We start from the raw sequence: 14,525 nt of genomic DNA on the forward strand, positions 1-14,525 counted from the left end.
GAGAAAACTGCTGACTCAATAAGAATATACAAGGCATGAAATCATATTTTGCAATTTTATAAGAATGTGCTTAAAATTGTGAACTATCCTTCTATGCCAAGGATGTTCTAATAATATTATTTATGACTATCTATCTCTAAATTAAATATGTATTTGATCTTTCTGCCTACATATTCCTGTATCTAGGAATCTTCCTTTTTATTCTGTTCCCAATTATAGTTAAATTTTCATTGTTGAAAAACAGGCTTCTCAGATAGACCTCTTAGTTCTTTGCATGATTCATGAAATGAGGAAGGTGCATGGGAAAGCCTCAAGAGAGAGAAATGAACTATTTAAGAAGGGGCAGTGCAGCTGTGTGGGATAGGCACTTACTTACCTTCTCCTCTTTGTTGTATAGTGATTTAGGCCCTTATTTGCAGAGACTGAATAACCTAGACTGAGAGTGTCTAACCTTCATCACTTCAGACATTCCGTAAACCCCACTGATTACAAAGTAAGCTATTTGTATGTATTTTTTATGAGCAATTATGCAGCTAGACATATGCTTCAAAATCTGGAATTAAAAGTTTGTATTAATAAATTGTTCATTTGAAACAGAAGAACATACAAGGGAATATAGTGAGAATATATCAATAAGAGAACAATGGAAACAAAAGGAATAAATGAATACTAAATAAATATATTATGCCTTTTCTTCAATTAAAGTTAAAGGCAAAGTGTTTGAGGTCATTTTTATTAATCCATGAAATTCAAAAGCTTTTTTCATTGATTTAGCTTTATTTGGGCATGACCGAAGACAGGAAGGTAGGCAGAAGAGATATGACCATAGTAGTTAGCCTTTTTAAATCTTTAATAAAATACTCATGATTTCTTAAGATGCTTATTGCAATCTGGCTCCTTTCAGATGAGGAAATATTCCTCGTGGAAAATACTTCCATATTTTTTGATTGAAGAACAGAAGATCAGTGCTATACACAAAAAACAAACAAACAAAAAACACAAAACAAACAACAACAACAAAAAACAAACGAAGCAACACATGCAACACAGCAACAGCACCTATGAGAACTCATACATGCATACCTGTTCTGAATTCCTTATGCTATTTATGTTCAACATGGCTGATTCTTTGATATATTTGAATATTCATTCGACAATGTGATGCTTGCTAACATGAACAGAAACTAGGAAAGCAGATGAAAGTATTACAGATAGTATGAATAAAAGCAATATCTTTTCTACATTTCCTAATCTTCTGACTTTCAAATGAGTAAAGTTGTTTGTGAAATTCCTGCTACTCGGAAATATTGATCCATTTTTAAAATAAGCTTGCAGGTGCAATAACGCTTTCATAAACATTCTTCAAATTGCTTCTGTCTTTCCTGTATAAATAAAATGCTGAGGATTCCTAAAATCTGAATTACAGAAAAACTATGGATTGAGTAGTAAATGTTATAACAAAGTATCAATTTTAGAATAATTACTTTGAAGATATGAATTACAATTTAAAGTTGCCATCTTTGTATTGATTTTAAATCCATGTCCTTAATCAGGCAAGCCAGTGCAGCTGTTTCCCATGTGATGTAGCCTTGTATCTGTTTCTCTTGGCACAGAGGGTAAATGGGGAAGCTCTCAGATCCTACTTCTATCTTTTGCTTTAGTAATAAAGGCAGAAGTGTGGTACCTGCAAGAAATAATAACTTATTAGCATACAACTTTTAAATAATTATCTCTTTACATATAGTTTACTATACATATTAGATTATTCTTCCTTGATTTCTTGCCAGTTTGCTTAAATACATTAGAAGAGGAGAAACCTGCTCAAAAACAAGTATTAGTAGGGCAATACGGAGATGAATATTTAAACAAATATGTCCATTAACTACACTATACACAGTCTGATAGTGGGTTGATTCAGTGGATTTGGTTCTGTTCTTCTAAAGTAAACTGTTGGCTATATTAGTGATGTCCACCAGTTTGTTAGCATAATTAAATAATACTCTGTGAAAAATCCCTAAAGTCATTCAGGTGAGTTTATCATATGATTTGGTAAATTATTCATTTGAGTTTTCAGTTTTTAATAAAACAGAAGGAGTAGAACCCATATTGTATGTAATTATCATAGATGTACTGATTATGCAGTGAAAGGATGTTCAGTAGCTAAGTCTTTTCTACCCACAAACATTCATGCATGTATGTGTATGTGCTAGAGGTACATAAAGTTTTATACAAGGTAAATGAGCATTCTCTGAGCTCTCTTTGCCATATGGCCCCTGTGGAGGATAGAGGGCCCTGGCTAGCTTAAGCCTGCCATATGGACCTGGTGGAAAAAGGTAAGTCTTACACACAGAGCAAACCTACCATATGGACTGGGTGGAGAACTCAAAACTCTAAACATTTCTCATACACAAGGGCCTTTTACAGAGAAGAATGTAAAAACATGCATAATACATTACACAACAAAGCCATTGAAAAATGGATCAATTGTTTAGATTTAATATGATGCTTTCAAGCAGTGCCCAAAACTATATAAATAATCAGCGTTTATTTTGAAATAGTAAAGAAGATCATCAATCATTTACAGCTGACTATTTTACTTTGCATTTAACATCTGCTGTGTAATGGAACTGTACAATACCACCCTTAATGCTGTATGAAAACAGGACAGCCAAAAATAGTGATGGGGTTAAAACAAAGTTTCTCTGAATGTATTCCCTCATTGTCTTTCTTTCCCCTCTGATGTTAAACTGAAAAATAAATTTAATGCTTTGTGTAAGAACTGTGTGACAAGTCCTGGACTTAGAAATGTTGTCTACATTCGAAACCCTTTTAGGCAATATGCTTAGAGCAGTGATACAACTTTATTGAAACTTAAAGTATCTGTGCTAACTGAAGCTCAGCTTTCTGGTTGTCTGTCTGTTGCTTTTATGTTCAAGAAAAATTTTATTTGCCTTCCACTGTGAAAATGGTGCTAGATAGTGGTGTTTTCTTTCTCAGAGCAAAGTGATAGTAAAGTAGCATAGTAGCATATTTCAAACTACTAGGCATCCTTTTTGACCCTTCATATGCATTCCCATGTAATCATAAATCCACTGGCTTGAATTATTTATTTATTATATTTATACACACACATATATATAAGCACAACACACCATGTACCAAAATTCAGATAAGGAGTACTTCAGAAAAAATTATGCCAAAATACTGGAAAATGCAACATAAATTATTTTTTAAAACCCTATTTTTTGTTTTCTTGTCTGTTCTGATAATGATTTATATATTTTTTTCACTGTTTTACCTGCAAAAATGAATAGACAGAGAAGAAGTCAAACCTATTCTAGTTTGCAAATGGGAAAATTATTTAGGCTGATATGTCCCCTCAAATTTTAACAGTCCTTTCCTTTTCTTAAGCTGTATATTTTTTCCACTGGTCTTTAGTTAGACCAGATATTTCAAGAAAGGGACTCATTTCTTCATACACTGAAATGAGAAGAAACAATAACAACAACAACAACAAAAATAGAAATTTTAGAAGCAGTGCATGTTTCTGAGAAAAATGAGACAAAAACGATTCTAGGAAGCAGTAGAATATGCTGAACTGGAGAAAACTAGGAGAGGGAGAAGATAAAGAAAGTGATTCTGAAAAAATAGAAAAGAATTCAGATTTTAGTTTCTGAACTCACTAAGTTATACCAAAATTTGCTAGAAGAGCAGCCTTCGTTAGCCACACTGACCTCCCTTCAAGAAGTGTAGAAAATCACTGAAGTTGCTGTGACTTGCTAATCTCAGTCTTCAGAGTTCAACAGTTCATAAAACCTTGGAGGACTGTCATGTCCTGATACAACTCCTGTTCCTTCTCTGCCTGGGCTAAAAGCCAACCTGTTGTCAGGGTGCTGAATAAAAGTATTATCCTTAAATATATAATGAGCCCATCAGGTTAAAGTAATAAGCCCTGTGCTGTTTGTTTCAATATGTTTAGTCAGTAAGGCATAATTTATCATAAAGTAGTAAAGAGATTTGAAACCACTCTTAGTGTTTGCATTTTGTTTCATTGCTCCTGTTACGTAATTTTTATAACTGCTTAAGAAATTACATAAATATTCTTTTCCAAGTATGTTAATTTGCTTTAAAACAGCATTAGTAAAATGCTTAGATCCTGTAGAAGAGTTGTAATCCTTATTTCCTTCATATTAGAATGCAGATAAAAGAGGAAATGCAATATTTCATTTCAATGAAGGCTAGAAACTGGATCCTAGAAATGATATTTAATTTACCAATATGTATATGACATGTTTGCTGTGCAGGGTACCTTAATTTTTTATATTCATTGTCAACCAAACTGACCTACGATACATAGTGACTCCAGGTAATTTCTATCTTCTGTGCTGAATGTGACCCCACAGTGTATAAATATATAAAGGATATTTTTTGGTCCTTTATAATAGGTATTCTGATATATTAGCATAAATTACATATTCAAATGCATGAAGACATGCGGGCCAAATCATGTCTGTGTTTTCAAAAATAAAAGCAGTAACTGCAAGCTTATTTTAAAGTGGATACCTCAAATGGAGCAGAAAACATTAGAGGTAAAACTTCTACATTATTCTATCAGTGAGCATCAAGCTAGTGAATGCTGTAGAAATCTCACTAATGGACACATTCTGGCAGCTTGTTGCAGACGTTTGATGAATGAATTGCATGAGGAATCATATCATATGTAAAAATGCTTGCCTTATCATTGTGAATTTTATTTCTGAGCACTCTGGTGTTTAGGGATTTTGATTTGTTTATTATTATGGATTTATGTGAAAATCAGATATTCCGATATCATCTGTAGGCAATGACTTGAGAAATGTAGCTATAATGTTGTAAAGGACTGTTTCTGATTCTATAAACTATGAAACTCATATTGAACTCCCATAGGCAGACAGCCAAAATTCTATTAGGATATCATAACCATATAATCCAAAATGTGTACATCAATTATTGTCTACAACATTTGCATCTGAGTACTGGAACCATTCCATACATTGACACATTAAGGATGTTTATTACATTTGGAAAAAAAAGAAAAAAAAGAAACAAAAAAAAAAAGAAACAAAAAAAGAAACAAAAGAAATAAAAAGAAGAAGATTTTAAAAATGAGTTAAGTATAATCAACAGTCTTTTATGTGAATGAGTATTTTTTTAGCTCTGGAACTAAGGAGGCCTCTGTGCTGTGCTCTTTCATGGTATTTGAACAGCACACCCTTTTGGTACTCTTACTGCTGGTGAAAATTTGTCAAAATGCTTTTGTTTTTGAATACAGTTTCTATACTGGCTATGAGAGGAACTAAGGTTTTGGAGTTACTATGTGCCATATTTGTATATTTCCACTTAGATTCTTAATTACTGAGTGCATGCTACTGATCTGCTCATTGTATAAATGATGATTACCTTAACTTGTGTGTGTACAGGGCTTGACTGACACCATCTTCCAGTCACTTCCTTTTTGAGACAGGTTTTCTTCCAATGCATTTAGAGTTTTTCCTTACTTATTCAAGAATTCCTGAGTCTACTACCCAGTATCTCCAAGGCACTGTGTTGCTTCATCTGATCAGACTTTTGTTTGTTTGTTTGTTTGTTTGTTTGTTTCTGTTACTTTATTGACATATTTAGCTGTAAGAATGAGGTGCTAATATATCTAAGATAGGAATTTTGGCATTTAAAAGGTTGGGAGTAGCTCTTCTTAGTATGATTCCAATGGTAGGCATTTTTAGGTTGGTCATCTCATTCAGTGGTTTAATTAATGCATTATCAACGTTAATGGGCATGCAGTAGTATTCTTTTTGTATTGATGAAGTTACTAAAATCAAGTGTAGTGGCTGGGGTGCCTTACAGGAATGTGAAGTGAATATGAACATGTATATTAAAAGTAGGTTTCTGCAAAAAGAACTGCCACTGAGCATTTTATATACTTACCTACATCTTGATATTTTATCCTGTTAATTTAAAAAGAAACATGATAGTATTCTGTATGAATATTGACTGAAACAACTAGATCAATAGATCCGGCTTTACAAATTCTTACCAGAGAAAGATTTTTCCGCTGTGTTGGAAGACCAGTTTAAGCCACCATAAACACAAAGTGTTTAAACCTCTTCTGACTTCTCAGATATACTTACTTATGAAGGAGTGTTTACTTTTGTGTTCCCTCTTTACACCAGGTGCCGAGCAGACCCAGTCTACCTCATCTGCTCACCAGCACTGCTGGTTGGTAGGTTACATGTTGTTGAATGAATGACAACTGTTGAGTGTTGCACAGACACACCACTGTCTATTTGTTTTCTTGTTGGGCATCCAATCCGCTGTCAGCAGATTGCCAAGGATCATGTGACAAGGCCATGGCAGCAGTGTTGCTCAATACCTCTTAATTGCAACAAAACTATAAGGGGAATTTCTGAAAATGCTGACTTCTTCTTTTTTTTTTTTTTTTTCTGAAAAGAATGAATACTAGACATACTAATTGAACACAGATCAACCAGTCAACCAAGTGAAAACTTTTGTTCAAGTCGTTCAAGGCCAGGTTGGACGGGGCCCTCAGCAGCCTCGTCTAGTATTAAATGTGGAGGTTGCAAGCCCTGCCTGTGACAGGGGTTGGAGTTTGGTGATCCTTGAGGTCCCTTCCAACCCAAGCCATTCTATGGTCCCTTTATTCTATGAACCCACAATGCAAACCAAAAAGAAAAAACAAATCAAAAAAAAAAACAGTGTGAATCCAGGCATAAAGCCTTTACTTTCAAAGAATTACAAGTTACCTGCTGTGCTTATCAAGAATTATTAACTATTAACTTAACATAAAATGTCTGTTATTTCAATATGCTGTAATCATCTTGAATTCCAAAAGAATAGACGGCCCTGAGGATTAAGCCAAAGCATTTTTCATTTGAAATAATCCAATAATATCAAGCAAGTAGCCATACAGAGACATTTTATGTAAAGAAGAACAGGCAATACAAAAATAAGTATGTGTACTGTGGATGTATTCCCTTGTGTATTGTTTTTATCTGTTCATAATTTTGAAAATGTAAGGCTTAATATACAATACACTCTTTCAGTTTTTAAGTCCAATCCCTAATTTAAAGTTTGATGCTAAATTGTGGTCATAAATTGTGGCCAGATTCAACACACTTGACTTGATCTTTGTTTCTGCATACATTCAGGAAAGCTAGACAGATAGTCAGTCAGGCTACCTGGGTGGCTGTGAGCTTCTAAAGGCAGCACTGTAAGGGAAATGAGACAGCTAGTATCATGTGTGTTAGGTTTTAATTTCCCAATGAATTAGGAAATCCCGTCTCTTTGCTACATAGATAATTATCAATGCAACTTCAGATTATGAACATGACTTCCGAAAAAGATAATTATCAATGCAACTTCAGATTATGAACATGACTTCCGAAAAGGCTCAGAATTGCATTTATGAACATATAATGAGCTACATTTACACAACTCTCCACATACACTTGTGCACAGAAGTATTTCTCCTAGAATTGCTGTGAAGCCAAGGAACATTCCTATTAGCACTCAGAATTGCCTCGCTGATGAAGTGGAGCTAGTAGAGTGCTAATTGGGACATTTGACATAAACCAGTAAAATACATTTATACTTTTCTTCAGCATCCAAAGCACAGATGGCTTTTATCAGTATTCGATCTTTGCCAGTAGCATTTAAGTGTCCTTCAAAAATAAATAATGGACCAAGTACTCACATTTAGGAACTTCAAGTTGCAGTATTGTCATATGTCATGCATTTATACCAGTGTACTGTTTAAAAGCACATTAAAATATTTAATGTACCTTTCTCACCATCATTTTTCCTTAGAATTTGTATTTCTTTAGGGTTTGTTAAAGTTTGTTACCATCAGATGTACAAAATACGTGTACTATATATGCTTTTTTGGAGTCACCTCTGAATATCCTGCTTTTCCTTTATTCCTGAGCATTTGATGCACATAAGTGCATAATATGCACTTTTATTCTGTGCAAATTTCTGTGAGTGAACAGGACAATTTTTGATACAGGGGCAGCAAAACAGTATTATTCTATTTGGGGCATTACATATTACGATGCTTTCAAATGTGGAAGCAGTACTAGCATTTTTAACATTTGATTATATAGTAAAATATGTTTGTTAAAAAATATGAAGGATAATTTATTCTAAAATACTGTGAAATCCTTAGAATAAATAAACCAGCAAATACTACTTAACCCAACCCTAATTGGTAATAGGCTGCAAAATAAGATAAAAGTTATTAGAATAATCCTTTTATTGAAAGAGAAAATTAGATAAGTTGTGCTGATTGACTCTGAGGCCCTCCTAGGGACATGTAAAATGAAGAATAAACTGAACTTGATCTAGTCCAAAGAGCCTGAAGAAATCCTCACAGCTGGAACATCACCACTAATTACATTTTTACTTTTTGGATATATTTTGCCAACTCTTCATTCATTTACAGTGATTTTACAGCTTTAATTCCTTAACAAAACGAAAATGCTTATCTTTAAAGTAGACATTTTTATATATTTGATTTTACCAGCAATAAATTTCAATTGCAGTGAAGTACTGTGCTTGAAACACAACAATAATAACTTATACAAAATATTCTGTGGCAAATAACACAGGTTTGCCATTTTGTTAATTTCTTGCTGTATCAATACAAATTTCTTACTCCTTGGGCACTTTTTTCCCTGTTATTTCACCTCAGTTTTACTATCCTTCTCCAAGCTATTTGTCCACCTTGAGTGTCCTTCTATCCTGTTTTCTTGCTTTAGCTTTCACTTAATTCTTCGTTAGTCCCTATCTCCTTTTCAAGTTATACTAGTTTTCCAAACCTCCACATCTCAGTTTCAACCCACAATATGTTTGTGCTTACATTAAATGCTATGAGTGGGTTGTTTTACAAACAAATATGTTTGAAGTATTTTACAGAGAACAAAAAACCATGAGGATGCACTAAAAAGAGCCATTAAAATTACAAAAAGACATTAATTTGCAGAGTATTTTTTGAGCCAGCCATTATATCTTGCTTTCAAATCCTGGCAATATCAACATTCTCCATTTTGACTGGTGACCAGTCTGAACTTATCCTACTTGCATTTAGGAACGCAGACAACAGAGTGGCTACTCATCTATTATTGTTTAAATAGCTGTCACAGCTTCCATAGTGTCTGTTTCCATGTTATCTCATGAAGGACAAAAAAGAATGGCAACACACCAAGTACAGTGAAAAATTGTTACTTGTATTTGGCCCAAACCTGCTGTTGTTCACAGATAAAATCTATAGGTTACTTTTTGAAACTGAGGAGAAATGAATTTAATGGATGTGGCGTTTGCAAATATTTTAAATATATGTGTTGATTTCAGACTTGTCTGTTATGGTGATTTAGTTTGAGTGTCAAGGTACAGATTCACTTCTGCTCTGATACTGTAGAGATTTCAATAATAGTTTGTCCAATCCTTGTTTTTCTGTTAATTAATAACATCTTGGTGGTCAACATAAACCAAGGCAGGCCTGGACACTTCTTTGTTCTACCTTGTTCTTTCTTTTCAATTCTTTATACTGTTTTGCTCCCAGCTCTGACGATGGAGTTGTAGATTGACCCCATTTCTCCTCTTGCCCCAACTTCTATTTGAATGCTTCCTTTGATATGTTTAGACTAAAAATGCCAGACCTCTGTCTCCCAGCAGTGTTGCTCCAATAGTAGGTTGAGAACCATTAGTAGTTCCTTTGCAGTGGTTCAAAAGACGCTATGTTAATGATTATTTGGAAACAAAGATGGAACGCTGTGTTGAGAAAAGGGAACTTAGGCAGCAATGGAAGATTTTAAAATGCTTCAATGGCAAGAGGTCAAATTATTATTGCTACTAAGATATGTGGTTTTGTTTTAATTGGCCATATTTACAATGTGCTTTTTCTTAAAAATGCATTTTTTCAAGATTCCCTCAATCACTGCTTATCTCACATCCACAAATACTCATGCTTCCTGTGTATTATATGTACATTTGCTCTGTTTCAAACATACTCACACTCAAAGTTTATTTCACATGGGACATCAGGAAAACAAAGCCACATTAGTCTGACATTTTTTTTCTGAGTTTAAGTTTCATTAAAATAAGTTCACTGTAAGTTCAGCTCTCTAGTCTTCCCCTTCAGTGTTAATTTGTTTCAGTTATTTATTATAATAGAAGAGTTTGGATTTTGAGTTCATTCTGTTATCCATAACTTTGATCTATTGGAGTAATTTTGCCTGTTGAAAAATGGTGCCATACATTGTTGAGAAAACCATTACAAACATATTTTGAACATGCCTAAAATACAGCAAGCAACACTCTGCTGCACCAGAGTACAGCAGAGACTTTAATCCTTTTCCCGAAATCTCAGGTAAGACCTGTGTTAGGAGTTTTCTTTATCTCAACTATTACACTGAGTAATATAATTATTAAGCAAAGTAAGGTCTGTGAATTTTTTTTAAGTAGGTGAGTTTTATCGAATATCTTTTAAAATATTTTTCTGCTCAAGGCCTAAAGTTTTAGCAAGATTTTAAGTTATTTCAAGAGGGATGAGAGATTTTTGGTCTATTTCTGTGACAAACCTAGAGGTATACTTTCACATTTGTATAGTTTAGTTGCATGATGCATACTAGTGATTTCTTTCTGTACCACACAAGTCAGTACTTTTGCGGGGAGCACTGATATATGTGGAGGACTTTAGTAAAAAAAACTCAAATGAATAACAAAGAAGAGGTTTGTAACTTTTTTAACGTAGTGTATGAAACATTTCACAGAATCACAGAATTGTAGGGGTTGGAAGGGACCTCTAGAGATTATTGAGTCCAACCCCCCTGCCAAAGCAGGCTCCCAAAACCACGTTGCACAGATAGGCGTCCAGGCGGGTCTTGAGTATCTCCAGAGAAGGAGACTCCACCACCTCCCTGGGCAGCCTGTTCCAGTGCTCCGTCACCCTCACTGTAAAGAAGTTCTTCTGCACATTCGTGTGGAACTTTCTATGCTGTTGTTTCATCCCATTACCCCTAGTCCTGTCCCCAAGCACTACTGAAAAGAGACTAGTCTCACCACTATGGCTCCCACACCTCAGGTATTTATAAACCTGGATCAAGTCCCCTCTCAGCCTTCTTTTCTCAAGGCAAAACAGACTCAGTTCCCTAAATCTCTCCTCATAGGGGAGATGCTCCAGGCCTTTCACCATCTTAGTGGCCCTCCACTGGACAATTTGTGAAAGCCATACTTACATCAATCAAAAATAATACTGCACGGACTTTATTAGTCTATAATCTAATCACTTTTGCTTAAGTTTTGTTTGTTGTGATTAATGAAAGCATAACAATTCTGGCAGCAGTTTGGGGAAAAAAAAAAAAAAAAGATAATTATTCTTTACATTAGAACATGATTGGAGAATATGAACAAACAGGATTGTGTGAGAACAGTAAAGTAGTTTACAATATCCAAGATTACCTATTTATTTATTTTTCCTAATGTGGTGAATATATCTATAGTATTTTTGAAGTTGAAAAGAAAATAAACAATTATTATTTTGGGTCCAGTTACTGTATATTACTACAAAATGATGACAGACAGTGGAATAGCATGAGGATAGATGACGCATACAGAGTACATTTTTCGTAGTCTGCTTTTAATCTCTGTAAGATATAGGTTCAGTCAACTGCAGCCAGTTTTTCTCTACAATCCATAATCTGACTGAATGAAATATACTTTTTATGGGCTAAAGCTTTCCTTACTAAACATCACTTTGTTTCACAAAGCTTACCATGGTAACTTTTAAGACTTCATGGGAAAGTAAAAATTCTTCCACAGATTGTGAAAAATAGAGAATATTAAATGGGCTTTTACTTCTTTTGTAGGCTAATTGCAGCCTAAGCCCCTGTGAACTAGGAAGAACAGTTTTCATGGTATGACTGATGATTCCAAATGTAGATCTTTCAATCTGAGCAAGTAATCTGAGTTTCCTCTTATACTCAATAGGAACTTCTGGAGGAAGAATTGCCTCCTCCTATGTTCTCCTGATGGCTATAATAGTTTAGATGGATTAGCGCTTTAAAATGCTGTGTTTCTCTCCACTAGCTATAGAAAGAGTTAGGTGGGACAAGCCCAGAAGCCTATTTTGACATTTCTGTGTAGGACGTGGGATGTAGTGAATGCAGCTTTTACATTAGCACCATTAAGTGCTGGCCAGCAGAATTAATTAATATACCTCAAAAAATGTGTATCATGTTGATCAAAGCTAAATGAAGTAGACAGACTGAGAAACTCTTAGATAGTCAAACAGCTGTGTATAGTCCTGTATTCATTCTGATGCCATGGAATTGTATTGGGGTACATCAATATTTCGGTTAATGACTGAGCCATTGCTAAGAAAAATGTGCGCACATATATATATCTAAATAAATGTATAGTTTTCCTTTTGAAGAATTCAGATTACCATCTAGCGTGAAGAGCTTGACCTAAATTTCTGTATCGTATCAACAGTAGTCTAAAAATATTTCAAAAATTAAAAAAAAAAGAAGTATAATGAAGTCTCTTTTTTTTCTCTTTCTTTCTCCCCCCCCCCCCCACTTACTTAATAATCCACTCACAGATTATCTATGAAATGCTAATCTTAGAAGTCTTCAGACTCGGGGAGTTTTTCCTATTGTGATGTCATAACTGATCAGATCTGATTGTTATGATGATCCCACTAAGGAATTTAGCACTAATTGTTAGAACATGTCTGTGTTTGAAAAAAATTAGGGCAATGATTGTAACCATGCTGTTAATATCATTTATTGTTCAGAGCATGTTTCAGCTATGGGAATCAGGTATACTTTTTTGATTAAAATGCCTAGGCAGTCTGTACATTTTCCCTGTTTGCAGAATCTTCTGACCTGTAAATGAAAGCATTCAGTGGGAAGGGTTAATTGTATAGCAAGCCTCATATTCAAATCTTAGTCTTATATGAAATATATGTCATGCTAGCAAATATTCTATTGTCAGTTCAAATAGAACACAAACTAAAATGAGATAATTGGGAAGGTGCCCATAAAGTCAGCTTGAATATTTTATCACGAGTATATGTGAGATAATATTTGTTTTAAAAAGATTCTATGGCACTGTAAACTCAGTCTCATTAGAGACTGCATTTAAAAGGCTTATAAAGTTACTCATTAATGTTATCTTGTTGTATCTCCACAGCTTTTTCATTAAAGAAAATTCAGCAGAAAGCATTTTCTCCTGATAGCAGGAACCAATTTGCAATAAATGTTCTGGAAACCACTAGGGAAGCCATTACTGAAGTCTAATAAAAACAGACAAGCGTAACTTGTTCTATATTTTTGTTTCAATCACATACAGATGAGACCCCGCTCTCCACACCAACCGCAAGAGACAGCCTTGACAAACTTTCTCTAACTGGGCATGGGCAACCACTACCTCCAGGTTTTCCATCTCCTTTTCTATTCCCTGATGGATTGTCCTCCATAGAGACCCTTCTGACTAACATCCAGGTAGGCCTTTCTGTAGATCAGAATACAGGAGTGGAGAGGAGCCAGTTGTTCAGATTTTTCTAAATTAATACAACCATTTTAGCTTAATCAGTTCATAAGATTATTTGGATCAACTAATTTGCTGAAACTTTCTAGTAATTTGGGATTTAAAGAAGCCGCAACAAATGAATGAATTTAGAAGCTGTCAGTTACAGCGCATAAAAAAATAGATTGTGTATTAAACCACAGCAGAGAAATTGATGAAAATGGCATCGGTGTGTTTAATAACATTTGTCTTAAATGCTCTTTTTATTACAGACTAATGAAATGTATCTTACTATTGAGGTATATCTCATTTACTAAGCAGAGAAAGCTTTCTTTAATAAATAGTTATTTCAAATTGGTGGGGTGCCAAGGTGAAAATGATATTTGAAGCTATTTGAAATGCGTCTCTCATAAAAGCATTCACAAAAAAACACTTCTTTTATAAGTAAGCTCATTTTACTTAGAGTACTGTCTTCAAAGAATGGACTTCAAAGGGTATTACCAAATTTTCTGCAGATTTCCTATTCAGTAGTCGAAACATCTATTGTGTGTACAGTACAGCCTGATTCAAATATTGTTCAAGGTAAACATTTGCCTAGATGTTAGTGTTTAATATTAGAATGAAGATTTTTTTTTTTTTTTTCCCCACAAATTCAGTGATCATGTGTTCTCCATATGCAATTTTTGCAACACTATATTGCACGAAAAAGCAAAATATTAGTGCAGGAAATAATGCAGCCATATTGTACTCATTACATACAACTTTATTTGAGCAGCTTCTAACTTCCAGTATATTTTTTTTCCTGCAAATGTGTCAAGTCAATTTTATTGTATTCAGCAAGCACCATACAAAGGAGGGCCAAAGCTTTTTGCTTTATTTTCCTAAGCAACGTCTTTCAAGTTTATGGCTCTTTGGACTTGTTTTATGGAAAGTATACAGGA

At 34.3% G+C, this 14,525-nt stretch overlaps 1 protein-coding gene across 9 annotated transcripts in view; it reads left to right on the top strand.

Annotated features, from left to right (window-relative positions):
• Positions 1 to 14,525, top strand: part of DACH1 (dachshund family transcription factor 1) — a 351,662-nt gene that overhangs the window by 285,091 nt on the left and 52,046 nt on the right. For all 9 annotated transcript variants that reach the window (XM_015851658.3, XM_015851656.3, XM_085553891.1 and 6 more), the window contains one exon: positions 13,408 to 13,559. In XM_015851658.3, the coding sequence (XP_015707144.1) occupies positions 13,408 to 13,559 (152 nt within the window). The remainder of the gene's footprint in view (positions 1 to 13,407; positions 13,560 to 14,525) is intronic.

The sequence above is a fragment of the Coturnix japonica genome, chromosome 1 (genome assembly GCF_054131305.1).
Source record: "Coturnix japonica strain WE chromosome 1, WE-NBRP24, whole genome shotgun sequence".
In the NCBI taxonomy this organism is placed as follows: domain Eukaryota; kingdom Metazoa; phylum Chordata; class Aves; order Galliformes; family Phasianidae; genus Coturnix; species Coturnix japonica.